We start from the raw sequence: 22,819 nt of genomic DNA on the forward strand, positions 1-22,819 counted from the left end.
CGGGAATTCTCTTAGCAATGTTAAAACGCACATCAACCGATCACTTGTTTAGCGTTCATGTAAACACTACATTCAGATTCACCAATCGGAATGAACTCAGTTAGATTGAAACAAAAGGTGTGCATGTAAACAATGGATGGCGACTGTGGAAAGCAAAAGCCGAATCCCGGACATTTTGGACGATCTCGACGGCTGGATATGTCCGGGAAAAAGAGGATGGTAACCCCTACTACTCCGCTTTCTCCACAGAACAAGAGCCTGCTAGCTTAGCTTCCAAAGAAAGACGGCTGACACTATTTGTACATTCTGTGAGTGAGATCCCCCTATGGGCGGGTTGAGAAGATGCGGGACAGCGCCTCCTACTGGCTGTAGTCTCTCGCCTCTGGACAAAAAATCCTCAGATGATGCAAAATGGCGATTTTTGCATCAGAGGATTTTTTCCAGACAAAAAATACATAAATCTCTCGTCTCAGGGGGATATGAGGGAGGGAAGCACGGTAATTCGAGAATACTACAGGTTTTCTACTGATACAAAGCTTAATGCTAAATGCTGAAGTATCCCTTTAAATAAGAGCAGAAAGTCTTGGCATTAAATGTTGCATGCATTGCAAAAAATACTTCCTCAGTATTTTTGTACTGTTTTCCAATACAAATATCAGTTTAAATCAAGGTAAATTTACTTGAGATGCAAATGTAAAATGAAGTCTTGGAAAATGTAATAAAATTAGTGAACAAATATCTGTCAAAACTTCTAAATTAAGCAGATCTTTCTGAGCCCATTAGTAGATATTTGTTTTTGCTTTAGTCACGAACTTAATTTTGATTAATTTCACGGAAAACAACACTTCATATTTCATGTCATTTTACATCTGAAGTGAAAGTATTTTGATTTAGGAATCTTTAGAATCTTTTTTGCAGTTTGATCAGAAGGTACAGTAAAAGATATTTCCATATTGTAATGGTTTTGAGCAAAAATGATTCAAGCTTCTTCTTTTTTTTTTATTAAAATGAATTTCAAAATAACATCTATTGGAAGATGTATTTTCAAACTCTGGAGTGTTTCTCTATAAACATTAATGTTTAGAGAACATATTGATGTATTGAGTTCCCTTCAATTTACTTGATCTTAAAAAGGTCTTAAATTTACTATCATAAAATCTGATGGTACTTATCAGTGTTAAAAACAGTTGTGATAAACTGTGATAAATTATATTTAAGGATTCTTTGAATAGAAAGTTCATAAGAACAGCATTTTTTTTATTATTATTTATAAAAACACACTTTTGGGTTTTTTCCCCCCATAATTTTTTCTATGTAAACATGCGTTTGATGGACGTCGCTGACCTAAAAATGTGCTCAAGTTAAAAGACGTTCAAGTTTTTTAAAGCATGTCTGATGACTTGGTACTTTTTCATTCCACTTCCTAATATTTGTCCTCAGAAGACAAGTTTATACCTTTAATGATTCTTAAATATTCAGTATTTGGAGACGATTTGTTGATCTTTGCTCACCTGCTCCCATCCCTCGTCTCTCTTTCCCTTCTCTCCATCAGAGTGTCGAACTCTCTGCCACCCGAAGTGTTCCCCGTGTCTGCCTGCGACCTGTGGGCTCCCAGTGGAGTTCGCCACACACTTCTCCGAGGCTCTGTGTCGGGATAAAGCCAGCTCACCCGCCCTGCAGGTCAAAGAGGCGTCGGGTCACGTGCGTCTGGAGGGCTGGATGAAGCAGCCCAGGTCAGATCATTCAGAGTCTTAAAAAGTATTCAAAATTGATAAATAAATGTACAGAATATTATGGCCCTCAAAGGTGGGATCAGTAGTTTTTGAAATATGCTGTTGGCCAATGTTGATATTTGAAATAAACCCAAACAAACACACCCCTTCTTCATTGCTCCGCCTCCAAAATGCACTCTCCAATCCTAACAGCCGAGTCGGTCTCGAACCCCGATCCCCCTGCAAGCGAGTCGAGTGCACTAACAATAATGCTATACACCACATTCACTAGCAGTCGTCAGCGCAACTCTGACTAGCTGTCCTCCGTTACACACGCAATCCAAGAGAGGATGACGCCTGTTTATCATAGCAGAAGCGCAACAGAATAATGCTTCACGAAAATAAAGCGCAGATGATGAACGAATGACAAGGATGCACAAAAAATGAATGTACAGTACACAATAGTAATTGCAAATAAGAGTTGGTTGTTAGTTGCCAACAGCAGCTCCAGACACACAATGAAACTCAAACCCAGTGTTACTCACGTGTTACCCAGTGTTACTCGCGCGTTACCCAGTGTTACTCACGTTACCCAGTGTTACTCATGTGTTACTCGCTCGTTACCCAGTGTTACTGGCACATTACCCAGTGTTACTCACGTGTTACCCAGTGTTACTCACGCATTACCCAGTGTTACTCGCGCGTTACTCATGTGTTACTCACGCGTTACCCAGTGTTACTCGCGTGTTACTCGCGTTACCAGTTACTCAGGCGTTACCCAGTGTTGCTCGCTTGTTACCCAGTGTTATTCGCGTTACCCAGTTACTCACGCGTTACCCAGTGTTACTCGCGTTACCCAGTTACTCACGCGTTACCCAGTGTTACTCACGCGTTACCCAGTGTTACTCACGTGTTACTCGCGTTACCCAGTTACTCACGCGTTACCCAGTGTTACTCGCGTGTTACTCGCGTTACCAGTTACTCGGGTGTTACCCAGTGTTACTCACGTGTTACTCGCGTTACCCAGTTACTCACGCGTTACCCAGTGTTACTCACGCGTTACCCTGTGTTACTCGCGCGTTACCCAGTGTTACTCACGTGTTACTCGCCTGTTACTCGCGTTACCAGTTACTCACGCGTTACCCAGTGTTACTCATGTGTTACCCAGTGTTACTCATGTGTTACTCGCCTGTTACTCGCGTTACCAGTTACTCACGCGTTACCCAGTGTTACTCACGCGTTACCCAGTGTTACTCACGTGTTACTCGCGTTACCCAGTGTTACTCACGTGTTACTCGCGTTACCCAGTTACTCACGCGTTACCCAGTGTTACTCGCGTGTTACTCGCGTTACCAGTTACTCACGCGTTACCCAGTGTTACTCACGCGTTACCCTGTGTTACTCGCGCGTTACCCAGTGTTACTCACGTGTTACTCGCCTGTTACTCGCGTTACCAGTTACTCACGCGTTACCCAGTGTTACTCATGTGTTACCCAGTGTTACTCATGTGTTACTCGCCTGTTACTCGCGTTACCAGTTACTCACGCGTTACCCAGTGTTACTCGCGTGTTACCCAGTGTTGCTCATGTGTTACCCAGTGTTACTCGCATTACCCAGTGTTACTCGCATTACCCAGTTACTCACGCGTTACCCAGTGTTACTCGCGCGTTACCCAGTGTTACTCGCGTGTTACCCAGTGTTGCTCATGTGTTACCCAGTGTTACTCGCATTACCCAGTGTTACTCGCGCGTTACTCGCATTACCCAGTTACTCACGCGTTACCCAGTGTTACTCGCGTGTTACCCAGTGTTGCTCATGTGTTACCCAGTGTTACTCGCATTACCCAGTGTTACTCGCGCGTTACTCGCATTACCCAGTTACTCACGCGTTACGCAGTGTTACTTACGCGTTACCCAGTGTTACTCGCGTTACCCAGTTACTCACGCGTTACTCGCGTGTTACCCAGTGTTACTCGCGCGTTACCCAGTGTTACTCATGTGTGGACCAATGCTTTTTTTTTTTTTTTTTGGTCTGTGAATTATATTAAATACCATTAGGGCCGGACTTTTTATAACTCCAGCAGATGGTATTCAGTGTTATGTCACTGAGTGTGTGTGCATGTGTGTGTGTGTGTGTGTGTAGGAATGGTAAGAGGGGTCAGCAGGGCTGGGAGCGGAAGTACGTCGTGTTGGACGGGACTAAAGTATCGATCTACGAGTCCGAGCCGTCAGAAGGTACAGGTCCACTCTGTCAGATCACTCTCCGGGGTCTGGTTGAGTGTGTGTTCTGAACCCCTGTGTGTGTGTGTTTCAGACTCAGTGAAGCCGCTGGAGGAGTTTGAGTTGTGTTTGCCGGATGGAGATGTGACGGTTCACGGAGCCGTTGGAGCGTCTGAACTCATCAACACGGCCAAATCAGGTCAGAAACACACACACTGAAGAATTAATGAAATCAATGAACACAGGGCTCAACATTAAGGGTCCACACACAAAAAAAGTTTTGACCATGTAACACTGTATTCTAATAAATAAGCCACCAATTGATTTAAATAGTTAGTTTTGATTTAAACTAACTAATATAAAGTTACAAATAAACAAATTACAAGCAACAGCTCATATAAATACAACAGAACAAAGCAAGTCTAACAGAATTCAGGGACATAAACTGAATAATCAATAATCAAATAACACAGCATCGTCTTGACAGTGTAAATTAAAGGGATAGTTCACCCAAAAATAAAATTTGCTGTTAATTTACCCATCCAAGATGGAGGTGTCTTTTTTTCCTTCAATAAAGTAAAGTAGATTTTTATCTGAAACTGTAGTATGTGTCTGTGATGGGTCGGTTCAGGGGTCAGAGGTCAGGTTAGGCCATAGAAAATATCATTAACTTGATGTAACATCAATGGAAGTCTATGAAATGTCCTCACTGATATAGTAAAACAAACGTGTGTGTGTGTGTGTGGGTGAAACCCATATTGAATCTGTACATTTACAATAAATGGCAAATGGCATGGAACAAATGCGAAAATAACAAATTATATGAGGTGATTCCAGTACTAAATCAAGGAGGTAATTGTTATTATTCTGTATAGACATGACCAGGTTGTGTATTCGAGATGCTGAATTAGACATTCAAGACTCACTCGTTTATATTTATTGAAAGGGGAAGAGAAACCGGTTTGTGATTTGTGTAAGAATTTCATGAGTGTAAAACATATTTTAATAGAATGTCCTTTTAAAAATGATATTAGACAACGTTTTTATACAGAAAATATATTAATGGACATTTTTAAAAAGGTTTCTCCTGGAATAATTGTAGAATTTCTGACAAATATTAAATTGAAAGATTCTATGTAAATGTTATTATTGCTGTTATTACTATTGGTATATATGTCTGATTTTGTATATTGATTGTTTTTTAAGAAAAATTGTTGAATTATTGTAAACAATGTATTGAATTTCTTTCTTTGTTTGTTTGTGTTCCGAAAGGCAATTGGTTTTACAGCAAGACCAGCATACAAAAAAAAGACAATTTACAATACATTACAAAATGACATAATAAACTACACAAAACAACAACAGGCCCAAACAACTACTCCTCCCATGCCCGAATTTACCAGAGAACTAGAAGTAGGAATAAATTAATGTTTGCACCCGTTACTCCTAACAGAGGGAAATCTAAACCGAGATCCTGAGGGTAAAAACTGAAACTCAGAATAGAGGGGATGGGAACGAACCATTCAGATAGAGCGGGCTTTTCTAAATACCTGCCGATTAAACAGGACGGTAGGGGGACTCTGCAGAATTCCTGAATTTATTGTAATCATAATTATTTTTTAAATTGAAATGCTGTTGATTGCCACAAATATGAATAAATATGTTAAATCATAAATAAATATGTGTGTGTGTAGATATCCCGTACGTGCTGAAGCTGGAGTCTCATCCTCACACCACATGTTGGCCGGGTCAGTCTCTGTACTTCATGGCTCCCAGTTTCCCAGATAAACAGCGCTGGGTTGCAGTTCTGGAGTCAGTGGTCGCCGGAAGCCGAGGATCCCGAGAGAAAACCGAAGCAGACTCGGTGAGTTTCGGTCCTTCTGAACGATCATGACTCCTGTGTTTGCTTAGAGGAGTTCACTTTAAAATGAACATTAGCCTATGGTTTACTCTCCCTCAAGTCATGCTAGCTGTATATGACTTTCTTCTTTCAGACGAACACAATCTGAGTTATATTACATGTCCTGGCTCTTCCAAGAACTCCACACGGAGTATTCCTGGGGTTAATAAAGGCCTTCTGAAGCGAAGCGAGGAGTTTGTGTAAGAAAAATATCCACATTTAACACGTTACAAAGTAAAATTCTAGCTTCTGGCCAAACAAACACACTCAGTCTACTTACGCCTAAAGCACAACTCGTGACGTCAGTATTAGCGTAGTGCATCATGGCGTAGCGTAAATATCAGCAGTGCGTCGCAATACATTAGTTGCGCTCAGACTTGAGTCAAATCCGTATGTTCGTTTGGCCGGAAGCTCGTTATTTTACTTTATAAAGTTTTAAATATGGATATTTTTCTTACACAAACGATTCGCTTCTGAATGCCTTTATTAACCCCCCAGATACAGCACTTTATGATGGATAGATGCACTTTTATGATGATAGATGCACTTTATGATGGACAGATGCACTTTTATCATGAATAGATGCACTTTTATGATGGACAGATGCACTTTATGATGATAGATGCACTTTTATGATGATAGATGCACTTTTATGATGATAGATGCACTTTTATGATGGACAGATGCACTTTTATGATGATAGATGCACTTTTATGATGATAGATGCACTTTATGATGGACAGATGCACTTTTATGATGATAGATGCACTTTTATGATGATAGATGCACTTTTATGATGGACAGATGCACTTTTATGATGGATAGATGCACTTTTATGATGAATAGATGCACTTTTATGATGGACAGATGCACTTTTATGATGGATAGATGATGGATAGATGCACTTTTATGATGGATAGATGCACTTTTATGATGGATAGATGCACTTTTATGATGAATAGATGCACTTTTATGATGGACAGATGCACTTTTATGATGGATAGATGATGGATAGATGCACTTTTATGATGGATAGATGCACTTTTATGATGGATAGATGATGGATAGATGCACTTTTATGATGGATAGATGATGGATAGATGCACTTTTATGATGATAGATGCACTTTTATGATGGATAGATGATGGATAGATGCACTTTTATGATGGATAGATGCACTTTTATGATGGATAGATGCACTTTTATGATGGATAGATGATGGATAGATGCACTTTTATGATGGATAGATGCACTTTTATGATGGATAGATGCACTTTTATGATGATAGATGCACTTTTTTGAGCTTTTGAACTACTCCTTTAAGTCTGACCTCATGACATGGTTTGTCAGACAGTTTTCAGGGATGTCAGAGGATCTGCCTGTTTTAAACCCTTTAGTTTGTCGTGGCAAAACACTGATTTACTCCTCGCTGTTACTGCGCAGATGCCCTGAAATGATGTTCAGGTTTAGTTTTAATCATCTTAATCAACTTCAAATTATTTTATTTCAGTTTGTTAATAGACCATTTAAGCCATGGCAACATTTCTAATTTTCTAATTTAAGAGTGCAAGTTTAAAAAATAAAAAAAAGTTTTTATTTCCGCTTTATTTAAATGAACAAAAACAGCCCAGGGAACAAATGTTGTTGTTAGTTATGTTTATATAATATTGTAGTATTTATCATTTTAAATTATTTTAAATTTTTATATTTTAAGTTTTTATTTTGTCAGTTTAAATTCTGTAATATTTCTTTATAAAAATCGAAATCGATAATTCTTCATATTTAAAAGCCGATAACCGATATATTTGCCAATAAATCTAAATCCACATTTTAATATAATTTTTGAGAGCCTCATAATTTCAATCATATTTCAAGCAATTCAAAACCATCATGTTGAACAGTCGCATATAAAGTGCCTCAGCTGAAGGAAATAATACATTATTTATCGGCTCTAATATATCGGACAAATCTTCTTATTTTGACCAATAACATTAAAAATGAAACGATATGATGGCCGATGTTTTTTCGTATTTTAAATTAGCCTTTATTTTTATATTTCCAGTTTAATTTGTAGTAATTTTATGTGTTTTTATCATTTTTATTAGTTTCTATATATTTATAAATAGTACTGTTTTTAAATGGTTATTTTAGTGCTTCAACTTTAATTTTATTTTAACTGGTTGTCAAAGCAACATTAAAGTTTTAAGTGTAAATTTTTCATCTAATAATTGTACTCAATTTTATTTTCTTAGCTTTATTTCAGTTAACAATTGTTTATAATAGTTTTAGTTAATGAGAACAACACTGGATACGGTCTTAAACATCAGAAAACATCAGAACCACAATTGCAAACGTTCAATCCTCAATCGCGCCTTATAATTCAGCCTCAACTATCACCCCGCAAGAACAATTACAGTGCTTTACAACTATAGAACAAAAAGAGTTAAATAATCTTATCACTTCATCTAAAACAACAACATGTTTATTAGATCCTATACCCACTAAACTACTGAAAGAAGTGTTACCTGTAGTGGAAGAGCCTCTCCTCAATATTATTAACTCATCTTTATCTTTAGGTCATGTTCCAAGGACATTTAAACTGGCAGTTATAAAACCACTCATTAAGAAACCACAATTAGACCCAAATAACCTAGCAAATTATAGACCCATTTCAAATCTTCCTTTTATGTCTAAAATACTAGAAAAAGTTGTGTCCTCTCAACTGGGCTCTTTCTTGCAAGAAAATGACATCTATGAAAAGTTTCAGTCTGGTTTCAGGCCGCACCATAGCACTGAAACTGCGCTCGTTAAAATCACTAATGATTTACTATTAGCTTCTGACCAAGGCTGTATCTCAATACTAGTTTTACTTGATCTTAGTGCTGTGTTCGATACTATAGATCATACAATACTCTTAGATCGACTACAAAATTATACTGGTGTTCAAGGACAGGCATTAAGCTGGTTCAGATCATACCTATCTGACCGCTACCATTTTGTCTATTTAAATGGAGAAAAATCGATCATAACTCCAGTAAACTATGGAGTGCCGCAGGGATCTGTGTTAGGCCCTCTGTTATTCTCAATATATATGCTGCCACTTGGAAATATTATAAGGAAACATGGAATTAGTTTCCATTGTTATGCTGATGACACTCAAATCTATATTTCATCACGGCCGGATGAAAACGCTAAATTATCCAAATTGACAGAGTGTGTTAAAGATATAAAAGATTGGTTGACGCGCAATTTTCTTTTATTAAATCCAGACAAGACAGAGGTACTAATCATCGGTTCAAAAAACCGCCCACAAAACCTCTCACAATACAACTTTAACATAGTAGGATGTCCTGTTACTTTATCCTCTACAGTAAAAGACCTGGGTGTTATACTTGACTGCAACTTGTCTTTTGAAAATCATATTTCATATGTTACAAGAACAGCCTTTTTCCACCTTAGAAATATTGCTAAGCTACGTAATATGCTATCAGTTTCTGATGCAGAAAAGTTAGTTCATGCATTCATGACCTCGAGACTAGATTACTGTAATGCTTTATAAGCTGGTTGTCCTGCATCCTTAATAAACAAGATACAGTTAGTCCAAAATGCCGCTGCTAGAGTTCTTACTAGATCAAGAAAATATGATCATATAACACCGATTTTATCATCACTACATTGGTTACCTATAAAGTCCCGTATTAATTACAAGGTATTGCTACTGACTTATAAAGCCCTAAACGGCATAGCTCCAGTCTATTTAACCGATCTTCTATCGCCCTACAATCCATCGCGCTCTTTAAGGTCACTAAATTCGTGGCTTTTGGTCATTCAGGATATCCAGATCATCCAAAGGAGGGAGATCATTTTCACATTTAGCTCCAAAACTCTGGAATAGTCTTCCGGATACTGTTCGTTGCTCAGACTCGCTCTCCCAGTTTAAAACTAGATTAAAGACGCATCTCTTCAGCCAGGCATTTATATAATACTTTTAATCTTACAGTTAAATCCGGCCTCTAGTTCATAAACGCCAGAGGAGAACTGGCCCCGACTGAGCCTGGGTTCTCCCAAGGTTTTTTTTTCTCCATTAGGTCCTGATGGAGTTTTTCAGTTCCTTGCCACTGTTGCCTTTGGCTTGCTCAGTTGGGGATATTTGGGGATATTTAATTTAATTAATCAATCAACAATACTATTGATCAGCATTACCAAACGTGGATGTTTTCCATTAGAAACAAACATTGATGTATTATTTTAATTTAATACTGTGAAGCTGCTTTGATACAATCTGTATTGTGAAAAGCGCTATATAAATAAACTTGACTTGACTTGACTTAAAGATTATTTTGTCAGCTTTTAAGCGTTCATTAGCATTCATGTTTCAGTAATGACAGTAACACATGAGCTGAAGTACCAAGAAAAGATCGATCAAATCTACCATTCACAGATATTAATTATCATTGTATTAATTTCTTGTGTCTAACGCTGTGAGTGTGATTGTGTTCTGAACGCTGTAGGCCGGTGTTAAACGCCAGAAGACTCTCTCGCCGCTGGTTCAGGTAATCAGATGCTGTTACCCAGCATGCTCCTCTGTCTGGTGCTCGTGTTGCTTGCATCATCAGGTCACGTTCTCATGTCTGCGCTTCAGGAAACTGAATGAATGTCGCTGCTCATCATCCGCACACACCAGTGTTTCCCGCACTCGTGTAAAACACACTTCTGTGGGAAACACTGTCAGATCCTGAACGTCCTCGTCTGTCTCGAACACACACGCTCGGCTCCAGCTTTCACAGCTCCTTCACTCAGTGAAGCGTGTGACTGTTGTGTGTTAATCTCCCGTCTCTGTCTCTGTGTTATTCAGAAGCTGCTGGGAAACTCTCTGCTGAAGCTGGAGGGAGACGATCGGCTGGATATTAACTGCACTTTACCCCTGACCGACCAGGTACTGCAGTAATAAGTGTGTTCATAAGAGATCGTGCACCCGTGTTATCAGTGTTGTGATGCCCGAGACTGAAAACACAAGTATAGAGTAAAAGCAAAAATAAATCATAGATAATAAAAATAAACCCATTACCTACACATAATTTTAAATTCTAAATAAAAAACACATTTAATGGCCAAAAATCTGAAGCCAACCATTAAAAACAGTGCAATAATATATATATATATATATATATATATATATATATATATATATATATATATATATATATATATATATATATGTGTATGTGTGTGTGTGTGTGTGTGTATGTATGGTCAATAGACTTTCACTAATAGTTTGTCATCAAAAAACAATCAGTTATCTCGTTTTTGTCAGTGAGGTAATGGGTTTATTTTTGTTTTATATATTTATATATATATATATATATATGTATGTGCAAAATGGCAGTAAATTATTCTTAATTTACTGATTCTTCTTCCTAATTCTTATTTAGTTATTTAATATAATTAAATTATATTATATTATAATTTTATATATATATAAATATCATTTTATAATAGGATATAATAACACTGGAAATTGAGAAGGCCACACAGCACAAACAAATAAAATGTTTAATCTTTTTTGTGTTGTATTTCCAAAAAATGAAACAAAAAAAAAAAAACTTTTTTTTTTTTTTTTTTTTACAAATTAATACATAACTGTAAATTTAATTAACATCAATATGGTACAAGATTATCCTATTCAAATCAATGTGGTGAAGACGTTCGGTCAAAAGTAATCAAAAAGTAGTCAGAATATATTACCTTAAATCTGTAATGTAATAGATTGTTACCGACTACAATTTTCATCATGTAATTTGCATGCAGTAATGACTATAATTAGTAAATAATTTACCCAGCACTATGTGTGTGTGTATATGTATATATATATATATATTTATTTAGTTAGTTAGTTAGTTAGTTAGTTAGCTTGTTGAATATTTCAATATTGTTAAATAAAAAAAGTTAATGGATAAAAATGTAATAATGTGTATGTGATGGATGAAATGAATGATACTTATAAGAAACAGGGAAATTCATTGGCCAAGAAATGACATTTGTGTGTTAAACTCGTGTAAAAGCCATGAGACGTGACACGTGTTCACAGACGACCAGTTACAACACGATCTGACCGTGTGTGTGTGTGTTTCAGATCGTGCTGGTGGGCTCAGAGGAGGGTTTGTACGCCCTGAACGTCATCAAGAACTCGCTCACACACATCCCGGGACTCGACTCTGTGTTCCAGATCCAGATCCTGAAGGAGCTCGACAAACTGCTCATGATCACCGGTCAGTGCTGTTCACATCTGTGTGCTGTATACTGGCAGAATAATTACAAGGTTTTGTCTATGTATTGCAGAATACATCAGACCAGTCAGGTCAGCTTTATACAACACAGATCGTTTCAAAGCAGCTTCACAGTAATGAACAAGAACATAACAATGTTAATCAACGATCAGATGACTTTAGTTTCAGCTGTAAAACTGAACAGTTCTGAAATTTCATTTAAGAGTGTCTGTACGAACCCCGTAAAAGCTTATAAGTATTTCTTCAGAATAAACTACCAAAAATCTCTGTGATGCGGTGCTTTTGTGGGATTTTTTGTATGGGATATTGTCTGCTCTTATGAAACATTAATTGTATATCATAATAAAATATAGTGATTATGACAGCGGTGGCATTAAAAAGGTCTTAAAAGTCTTAGTTTAACTGTAGACGTCCCGTATACGCAGCTCTGCGGAAGACAACTGTGTTGTTATTCTGCCCAATTCATTTCATGTTTTGTTCTCATCCACTATATTTGATAATATGGCTGAATATGAAGTGTGTGTGTGTGTGTGTGTGTGTGTGTGTGTCAGGTGAGGAGCGCGCTCTGTGTCTGGTGGACATTAAACGGGTTAAACAGTCTCTGGCTCAGTCTCATCTGCCGGCTCAGCCCGATCTCAGTCCCTACATCTTCGAGGCGGTGAAGGGATGCCATCTCTTCGCTTCTGGAAAGGTGAAGCATTCACTCGTGACCCCTATGACCCCTGTGACCTTATCGTTAGAAAATCATCTCGATTCAAACACTCACATGATCTTACTCCTAAATGACGGTGATTTGCCAGTGTCTGATAATCCTGGAACGTTCAGATCTGTTCTGATCCAGAGAGAGCCGATGTCATGTGTAGATGTGAAACACAGGGTTCCCACGGGTCCTTGAGATCCTTGAAAGTTTGTGAATCTGAAAACAAAGTTTGTGAAAGTAAACACACACACCGATACAGGTCCTTTAAAAGTGCTTGAATTTATTCTGTGCAAGAAGTTTTCTGGATAAAATCCCGTATGATTCCCTCCGCTCCGCTAATGTGTTATTTCACCAACACTTCGTGGCCTACACGCACTAGCTTGCCTGATTTACGCTAGTTACACGCATTTACGCATTACGTTCAGTGTGTCCCGCGTGAGGTTCTGTGTGTTGTGTGTTTCCCTGACGTTCACACTCGCACAAAACTACTGCGATGGAACCTCAACGTTTGTTGTTGGACGCAATAAGTGTGTCTCCACATTAAGTCCTTGAGTTTGAGGCTGTTGGACCTGTTGTGGGAGTTGTGGGAGCCCTGATCTGCACACTATATCTGTCACTGAGTGCTCATCTATCTGATGCCTTAGTTATACGTCTTAGTTTAGTTCTGTTGTCTATAATCCTGTTACACTGTCCTGTTAAAGGAGTCGTTCACTTCAGAATTAACATGTCCTGATTATTTACTCTCCCCTCGTCATCCAAGATGTTCACGTCTTTCTTTCTTCAGTCGAAAATAAATTAAGGTTTTTGAGGAAATCATCCCTCATTTCCTCCATATAGTGTCTTCAATGGGGTCCGACGGGTCGAAGGTCCAGATGTGAGTTTCAGTGCAGCTTCAAAGTCTCGACTCGATCCAGCCGAGGAATAAGAGTCTCATCTAGACACACCAGCCGACATTTTAGAACTAAATACACATTTATATACTTTTAACCACTAATGCTCGTCTAACACTAGCTGCGATGCGACACACATTACGCAATCAGGTTGAAAGGTCAAGCGTGACGTAGGCGGAAGAACCGACCCAGTGTTTACAAAGCCAACGTGCAAAGACTAAGACAAACACCATTTACAAAATAAATAAATACAAAAAATAAAGGTAAAACATCGTTGTAGGATGATTCTGAAGTTGGAGGAGAAAATGAGATGGAGTTGTTCGCTCTATACTACATTTGTAGGGTATTACCGTGACCTTTCAACCTGATTACGTAATGTGTGGCGCATCACAGCTAGTGGAAGACCAGTTTTTTTTTTTGTTTTCCTCAAAAACCTTCATTTCTTTTCCACTGAAGAAAGAAAGATGTGAACATCTTGGATGACGTGGGGGAGAGTAAATTATAACGAAATTTCAATTCTGAAGTGAACTGATCCTTTAAAAGCATCTAAGGATAATGATTAGGTCACATGTACTCTACATCTGTTAGTTTATGTGTGTACTGAGGAATGAAGTGTGTGTGTTTCAGATTGACAGTGGCATGTGTATCTGTGCTGCGATGCCCAATAAAATCACCATCCTGCGCTTCAACGACACACTCAACAAGTTCTGCATCAGAAAGGTGACGTATGAAGAACCTCCTCATGAATGCCGGAAACGCATGTTTAAAGTGTTTAAAGTGCCCCGATTCTGCGTTCATGTAGTGTGTAATGAAGCTGTTTGTAAAAGATCAAAGTACAGATAAATAAAGTTATTGTCTCTTAAAAGAAAGAATTGATTCTGAACTGAAACGAGTCGTCAGTAATTCAGTCTCACTTCCTGCTGAATCTGTGTAGGTTTGAAACTCATTTGCATAATGCCAGCCGATTGGCTGAGCAGCGTCTCTAAGCCCCGCCCTCAAACACTAGTTTATCTGAGACTGGAAGAGTTTGGTTCGTGTTGCTCATGTCGAGAAGAACAAAGCAAATCCACTTTGATGAGATTGATACGGTAAAACTCACGCCATCGTTACTGTTCGTATCACAAAGTCATCGTTATTATACACACAAAGTGATAATCAGGAGATAAAAAAGTTAAATATTTAGAAAATTTTGACATGCTGAGTCATAATTATGATTAAAGAGTCAAAAATATGATAAAATGTTGAAGATATGAGGAAAAAAGTTGCAATGAATATTTTCTTAAGTCAGAATTTTTACATTTTAATGACAAGTCAATTAAATATACATTTTATATCATAATTCTGACTTTTTAAGGCAGCTTTGGCTGTTTGTACCATCGATAATTGACTTAAATCAGAATTTTGACTCATAATTGCAACTGTCATAGTTTACTTGTCAATTTCGCTTTTTTACGCCTTCAGTCAGAAGAATTTTGACTTAAGTTAGTTTTGATTTTTTTTTTGTCATAATTATGACTTGTGTCCAAATTTTGACTTCATCTCATTTCATAATTTCAACTTTTTTGTTGCAATTTTGACAAGTCAGTTTAAACTTTTTTACGTCTTAAGTCATAATTTTGACTTCATATCATAATTTTGACTTTTTATACCATAATTATGACTGTCAGATTCAGATATGATAATGAGCGTTAAGCTTCTGACCAATCACAGCAGACTGGGCCATCCGACCAATCAGAGCAGAGCATCTCTCAGAGAGGCGGGGTTTACAGACTGAATCTGTGATGGAAGCGTTTCAGACACTGAGAGGAAAGAGCGGATGCTGCAGTGGAGATTATGAGGATGTTCTTTGACCTTTGTTGCATGTAAACCTATCGTTTGAAATAGCATAATAATACTTCCTCCACTCGTGTGTGTATGCGCAGGAGATCGAGACGTCTGAGCCCTGCAGCTGCATTCACTTCACTGGATACAGCATCATCATCGGCACCAATAAGTTCTATGAGATTGAGATGAAGCAGTACGTGCTGGAAGGTGAGAGTCGCCGCACAACACTCTGCTTTAGCGATGCACCGCAATTAAAAATGTTTTTGGACAAAACTGAATATAAAGAAACACTTGGCCGAATACCCAACGCTTTTTTTTCCCATTTACTTTGACAATTTTACTCCATTTCATGAATTAAATAGTCAAAATGTGCTTTTTACTATTTTGTCTTGCTTTTCAAAACAAACAAAACTACAATTTAGAAATATTTATTTAACATTGAACATTTAAAAATATTTAACACTGAACATTTTTTTAAACATTCCAGCAGACATTATACCAACAAAGCACAATATACCTTAAAATAAATAATTGGTTAAACTAAAAATATTTTTATTTGGCCATGTTTGAGCCTATATCAGGCCTATAACTGACTGCTGAAAAAAATGTAACACTTTGTATGCCTGCAACAAAAAAGTGCATTAAAAAGAATGCAAAATGTTATTTCATGATAACGATATATATAATTTAGTTATTTTATTTTTGTTAGGCCTCTATAAAAAAGACAACTGACAAATACGAAAAAATGCTAATTAAATAAACCACGTTTTTCAGGAACAGTAGGTTTACTTAACATGCATTTATTTGACATCTTTTGCTGTTTGATTAGCATTAATGAGAGACAGGTGTTTAAGGCTGCCGTCACTTTAAGACTGAACGACGCATATCCTCGTTAAATCTACACGCTTCTTTCACATCTTCGCGTCTGACTGAAATTACGCTTGTAGTTCTGCAGATACTGTACACCCTTCTAGACAATTCAGCACAACGGTGTCTGCAAACGCCCATTTTTGCGTCTCCTCGGACACTTTGAATGCTTCCACGCTGACGACATGTTTGCTGGATTCATCGAGCGTGCGCCTCTCACTCTACGCTGGATACCGTTTGATCACGCCATCAAAAACGTCTTTTCTAGAGGTGTCACAATATATCGCAATACAAAAATGCATCAATATGTATCGTGGATAGTGACAATATTATTGTGTATAGTTCACTCAAAATTAAAATTCAAGTTTTCAGAGTTTTAGTGTCAGTACTGCATTAAACTACTATAATGTTGAATATAATGTATAATAATGCATTGGGGGAATATTAGTGGGTCCTGATAATGCCACATGTCTGATGTTACAGTAAAAGTGTCCTACATTATTTTAAATATATCTAGTCAGTGAAAGAGATCAAGCATGTTCGTCTACAATAATTCAGTGTTTTCATCTTCAGAATCATGAATATTGTTGTTCTGGCGTCTCTATTGTCCTGTGCTTTGGGTTTCAGCACTTTTGTGTTGTTACACACACAATGTAAAACCAAATTTAGCATTTTAATCAACAGTGCATTTTCCCATGTGTCTTGGAGTACCGCAGTAATATGGTATCGTGAGTTCAGTATCGGGATGTGTATCGCATCGTGACATCAGGGGATCGTTACTTCACTAGTCTTTTCACTTATTAACACCTAAAGTGCTTTTTTAGCTTTCACTCCAGTGCTGTTGAACTGATGTGTGTGTGTGTGTGTGTGTGTGTGTGTGTGTGTGTGTGTTCAGAGTTCCTGGATAAGAACGACGTGACGTTGGCCTCGGCCGTGTTCGCCGCCTCATCACACAGTTTCCCGATCTCCATCATCCAGGTGTCCAGCGCGCCTCAGAAAGTGGAGTACCTGCTCTGCTTCCACGGTGCGTGTGTGTGTGTGTGTGTGTGTGTGTGTGTGAGAGCTGCTGAAGGTGTGTGTGTGGATCTGTGTTTGACCAGTGTGTGTGTGTGTGTGTGTGTGTGTGTGTGAGCTGCTGAAGGTGTGTGTGTGGATCCGTGTTTGACCTGTGTGTGCGCGTGTGTGTGTGTGTGTGAGCTGCTGAAGGTGTGTGTGTGGATCCGTGTTTGACCAGTGTGTGTGTGTGTGTGTGTGTGTGTGTGAGCTGCTGAAGGTGTGTGTGGATCTGTGTTTGACCAGTGTGTGTGTGTGTGTGTGTGTGTGAGCTGCTGAAGGTGTGTGTGGATCTGTGTTTGACCAGTGTGTGTGTGTGTGTGTGTGTGTGTGAGCTGCTGAAGGTGTGTGTGGATCTGTGTTTGACCTGTGTGTGCGTGTGTGTGCGCATGCGTGCGTGTGTGTGTGTGTGTGTGTGTGTGTGTGAGCTGCTGAAGGTGTGTGTGGATCTGTGTTTGACCAGTGTGTGTGTGTGTGTGTGTGTGTGTGTGTGTGTGTGTGTGTGTGTGTGTGAGCTGCTGAAGGTGTGTGTGGATCTGTGTTTGACCAGTGTGTGTGTGTGTGTGTGTGTGTGTGTGAGCTGCTGAAGGTGTGTGTGTGGATCTGTGTTTGACCTGTGTGTGCGCGTGCGTGTGTGTGTGTGTGTGTGTGTGTGTGTGTGTGTGTGTGTGTGTGTGAGCTGCTGAAGGTGTGTGTGGATCTGTGTTTGACCTGTGTGTGCGCGTGTGTGTGTGTGTGTGTGTGTGAGCTGCTGAAGGTGTGTGTGGATCTGTGTTTGACCAGTGTGTGTGTGTGTGTGTGTGTGTGTGTGTGTGTGTGTGTGTGTGTGTGAGCTGCTGAAGGTGTGTGTGGATCTGTGTTTGACCTGTGTGTGTGTGTGTGTGTGTGTGTGTGTGTGTGAGCTGCTGAAGGTGTGTGTGGATCTGTGTTTGACCAGTGTGTGTGTGTGTGTGTGTGTGTGTGTGTGTGAGCTGCTGAAGGTGTGTGTGGATCTGTGTTTGACCAGTGTGTGTGTGTGTGTGTGTGTGTGAGCTGCTGAAGGTGTGTGTGGATCTGTGTTTGACCTGTGTGTGTGTGTGTGTGTGTGTGTGTGTGTGTGTGTGTGTGTGTGTGTGTGTGTGTGTGTGTGTGTGTGTGTGTGTGTGTGTGAGCTGCTGAAGGTGTGTGTGGATCTGTGTTTGACCTGTGTGTGTGTGTGTGTGTGTGTGTGTGTGTGTGTGTGTGTGTGTGTGTGTGAGCTGCTGAAGGTGTGTGTGGATCTGTGTTTGACCTGTGTGTGTGTGTGTGTGTGTGTGTGTGTGTGTGTGTGTGTGTGTGTGTGTGTGTGTGTGTGTGTGTGTGTGTGTGTGTGTGAGCTGCTGAAGGTGTGTGTGGATCTGTGTTTGACCTGTGTGTGTGTGTGTGTGTGTGAGCTGCTGAAGGTGTGTGTGGATCTGTGTTTGACCTGTGTGTGCGTGTGTGTGTGTGTGTGTGTGAGCTGCTGAAGGTGTGTGTGGATCTGTGTTTGACCAGTGTGTGTCGTTGCTCGTAGAGTTCGGTGTGTTTGTGGACGCGTACGGGCGCAGGAGTCGCAGCGATGACATCAAATGGAGCCGGCTGCCTCTGTCCTTCGGTAAATCCTCATGAGTCTTCAGCTCTTCTTCAGCTCTTCTTCAGCTCTTCTTCAGTTACGCACTGTAGACAGATTGACAAAGCAGAACAAATCACAAACCGTTTACACATCACACTCCAGTCATTCACAGGATTTAGCGCAAAGAAAGATACATGTCATGAGACATTAGCGCTGCTCGTTTATGGTAAAAATGTAAATCATTATTTTGGATCACAGTTATTTAATCATAAATATTAGAGAGAGAGAGAGATGTGAAACACACTTCACCCCGTCACATCAGTCCTGATGGATGAAGCCGAATCCTGTGTTTCTCCACAGCGTATCGAGAGCCGTACCTGTTCGTCACGTACTTCAACTCTCTGGACGTCATCGAGGTTCAGTCGCACTCTGCGCTCGGGTAAGACTGCAGCCCTGGATATTCTGTGCTTCCGTTCTTGATGTTTGTTGGAGACTCTGAATCGAGTGCTGTGTGTGTGTGTGTTCAGGCCACATGCGTACGCACACCTGGATATTCCCAGCCCACGTTACCTGGGTCCTGCCATCTCGTCCGGCGCCGTGTATCTGGCCTCGTCCTACCAGAACAAACTGCGGGTCATTTGTTGCAAAGGCAATCTGAGTCAGGAGGGATCGAGCGCAGAACCGCAGAGAAACGGCTCCACACGCAGGTCAGTGTGTGTGTGTGTGTGTGTGTGTATACTGTCACTAACGAGTACATGTGGAGTCCTGTCATGTGATCTCGCTGGATTAGGAACTGATCAATACTTTTTAGGGTTTTATTTTTTACCAAATTATGTTTTATTTTTTACCAAACAAATTTTTCTCTTTGTCTAAACCAGTTTTTCAAAAATGTCTAAATTAAAAACCATGAAACTTATACAATTTAACAACACTTTATTAAAAGTTTTAACAAAAGTAAAAATGTTAGGGCCCTATGAATTATTTTAATTTTTTTCCCCTTAAATTCCATTTTAATGGTTTAAATTGTAATAATCAAAAAGCATATCTAATTAATTGAATTCATAAAAACAACAATTTAAAAAAAAAAATTTAAATTTCATTTCTATGATTTTTTTTTTTTTATATATATATATATATATATATATATATATATATATATAAATTCTGTGTTGTGTATTTTCTGGTAATCAAATAAAGACAAAACATTAAATTTATTTTTAATATAATTTTTAATAATATGAAATTAAACTTTTTTTGTCAGACTGCATGCATCACAACTGAGCTACTGTTAAAGTGGAAGAAAAATTATTTTGATAATTTATTATTATTATTATTATTAGTGTTATTATTATTATTATTACATTGAGACATATCTAAATTCTACTGTACAGTAATATGTTTCTGTCAAGTTAAACTAAACTTTTATTTTGACGGGTTGACATGGTTGTTTATACAGTAAATAACATTTTTATGACTGGATTCCATGATTCGGCATCACAGAAATCATAGAGCCCTAATAACGGGCGGAAATGGAAAAAACACGATTTTTAAGTAATTAAACACTGCGCTGTCAAAGTTGATCTTGTGCCTTCATATATAGTCGGACACTTGCATGTGTCATTATATGAACATTTGACCAGATCAAGCTCAAACAGAGTTACAAGCTTTACGTTTTCATCAACTTTCTGATATTGTAATAATGCTATTGTACTGTGAATAAAAATTAAATATTTAATAAAACGAAAATAATTACTTTGAAATTACAATACTTATATTTATTTCTTAATTTATTCTTTTAAATGTTAAACCATGGAGCTTTTATTTTGGCAGGAAACTGCAGGGAGATCTTGAAGCTTCTGTTTTGTTGACAACAGATTTTTATATGATTCTCATTACAAATCTGAAAGATGATTGACATGTGCAACACTTCGTTTTATTTGGAGTTATTTTGATGAATCCTGCAGCCCTTATGATCAGTAACGACACGAGAAACATTGATAAAGTCACTGACGTCAGATCTAACGAGGAAGATCAGTGAGTAATGAGTTAAATGTGTCAATCCTGCAGCTTCATCTGACTGACAGAACGACCCCATGTGACCTGAAGTCTGGCTGTGATTGGTCCAGAGGTTCTGACTCTGTTTCTCTTCTTTACAGGAAGAAAGGTGCTTTCTTTATATGTGCACAGGAGTGACTGAGCTTGAACGTTTTAACCTGTGATGAATAAAGTGTTTTTAAGGAGAATATTCTGACTAGTTTTAATGTTCATCTTATGCAGGGCACTTCAGGTAAATAGGGTAAAAATATCACCATATTTTCCCCAGTTGATTAATCACAGTACGTTAAGAGAATAGTTTTGTGTTGCACGTTTTCTGAAATGTAATGTTTGAATATGCAAATTAGATACTAGTGATTTTCATAGATTTAATGTGCTGAATTTCTTCCTCAGCTCTGATTATATCATATCAGGTGTTTTGAGAAGCTCTTGTTCATGATTTGACTGTTGCTTTCATTTTATCATGCTTGTAAAAGCATAAATATGTGATTATGGATATGGCGGATGAGGAGACGTGTTGTTTGGTAAGTCGCCCTGGGATTTAAACCGGTTTACTAGCGCACATGAATCTGTTCACTGGTCTGATGGGCGTGTGGTTTCACATTAATAACTTTATTAATATGTTTCATCTCTTCTCACTGGTGAGGTCTCTTTCTTTATCAGTGTGTCCATGTGTGACTGTGTATATATAGTTTTCTCCAGGTACTGTTTCTATAGCCATAATAAATTAAATTAAGTGAACATAATAAATATGAGATCTGCTTCAAACTGTGTCCAGACACGATATGATAGGCTAAATTCAGTCTTCTTCCATGATAATCTGTGGTCATGTTCAATATATAAAATATTTATATTCAAAATATGTAAATATACAGTTTGTTGAATGGAACCCTAACCCTAAATACTCAGCATCATTGCTCCAGTCTTCAGTGTAGGGCTGTCACTTTACGTTCGAAAATCGATTGCACAATCGATCGGACCAACACAAGTTTCGAAAACGAAAATAGGGAATCGATTTTAACGGCCAGCTCATAACAGCAAATTATACTTCTGCATAATGTGTCTCTTTTTACTACAAAAATGTGAATTCTGCCGGTATTCAGACAGTCTCATGCATACAGAGACAGATTCAGGCTACAGTCGCCGTAATCTGCAGTGATGTTCTTCACTGATGTTATAGCAGTCCACTCTGCTTAATGCTTTTCAAGAATGTTGCACTCCTGTTTGTCACTGTGCACGAAACTTCATGCCAATAAATCATCAGAAATATCGCTGACTTGTGCGTGTCTCAAGCGCCCTCTTTACGTCAGTGTCACATTATCCTTCAGAAATAGATAAGCCAGGGCTGGCTCCTCCGGGGCAGCGCTTGCAGGTTTACCACCTGGTCCCGAAAGGGAGTGGTAGGAACCTTGGCCACATATCCAGGCCGGGGTCTCAGGATGACGTGAGAGTCCGCCGGCCCGAATTCCAGGCACGATTTATCATCCAAAAATGCGTGCAAGTCCCCTACCCTCTTGATGGAGGCCAAATCAAGAAGAACTGTTTTTATAGACAGGACTTTTAACTCTGCTGCCTGCAGTGGCTCAAAGGGAGGACTCTGCAGTGCCGTCAGGGTTTGGTGGCAGGCCGGGGTGATTGTGACACAGAGCCTGCCAGTTACTGCGGATGCCTTATGCCCCAGGAGCCTCTGACAAAGTTTCAGTGGGACCACTGTTCTGCTCTTGACAGTATTCAAGCGGTTC

At 38.8% G+C, this 22,819-nt stretch overlaps 1 protein-coding gene across 1 annotated transcript in view; it reads left to right on the forward strand.

The window, feature by feature from the left end:
* Nucleotides 1-22,819, forward strand: part of cita (citron rho-interacting serine/threonine kinase a) — a 130,807-nt gene that overhangs the window by 104,384 nt on the left and 3,604 nt on the right. The window contains exons 35-48 of the mRNA XM_079871938.1: nucleotides 1,553-1,733; nucleotides 3,855-3,946; nucleotides 4,026-4,130; nucleotides 5,626-5,795; nucleotides 10,343-10,384; nucleotides 10,687-10,767; nucleotides 11,965-12,100; nucleotides 12,670-12,809; nucleotides 14,336-14,428; nucleotides 15,631-15,739; nucleotides 17,295-17,423; nucleotides 18,984-19,064; nucleotides 19,383-19,461; nucleotides 19,550-19,729. Coding sequence (XP_079728064.1) covers nucleotides 1,553-1,733; nucleotides 3,855-3,946; nucleotides 4,026-4,130; nucleotides 5,626-5,795; nucleotides 10,343-10,384; nucleotides 10,687-10,767; nucleotides 11,965-12,100; nucleotides 12,670-12,809; nucleotides 14,336-14,428; nucleotides 15,631-15,739; nucleotides 17,295-17,423; nucleotides 18,984-19,064; nucleotides 19,383-19,461; nucleotides 19,550-19,729 — 1,618 coding nt within the window. The remainder of the gene's footprint in view (nucleotides 1-1,552; nucleotides 1,734-3,854; nucleotides 3,947-4,025; nucleotides 4,131-5,625; nucleotides 5,796-10,342; nucleotides 10,385-10,686; nucleotides 10,768-11,964; nucleotides 12,101-12,669; nucleotides 12,810-14,335; nucleotides 14,429-15,630; nucleotides 15,740-17,294; nucleotides 17,424-18,983; nucleotides 19,065-19,382; nucleotides 19,462-19,549; nucleotides 19,730-22,819) is intronic.

The sequence above is a fragment of the Squalius cephalus genome (assembly GCF_949319135.1).
Source record: "Squalius cephalus genome assembly, chromosome: 5".
In the NCBI taxonomy this organism is placed as follows: Eukaryota; Metazoa; Chordata; class Actinopteri; order Cypriniformes; family Leuciscidae; genus Squalius; species Squalius cephalus.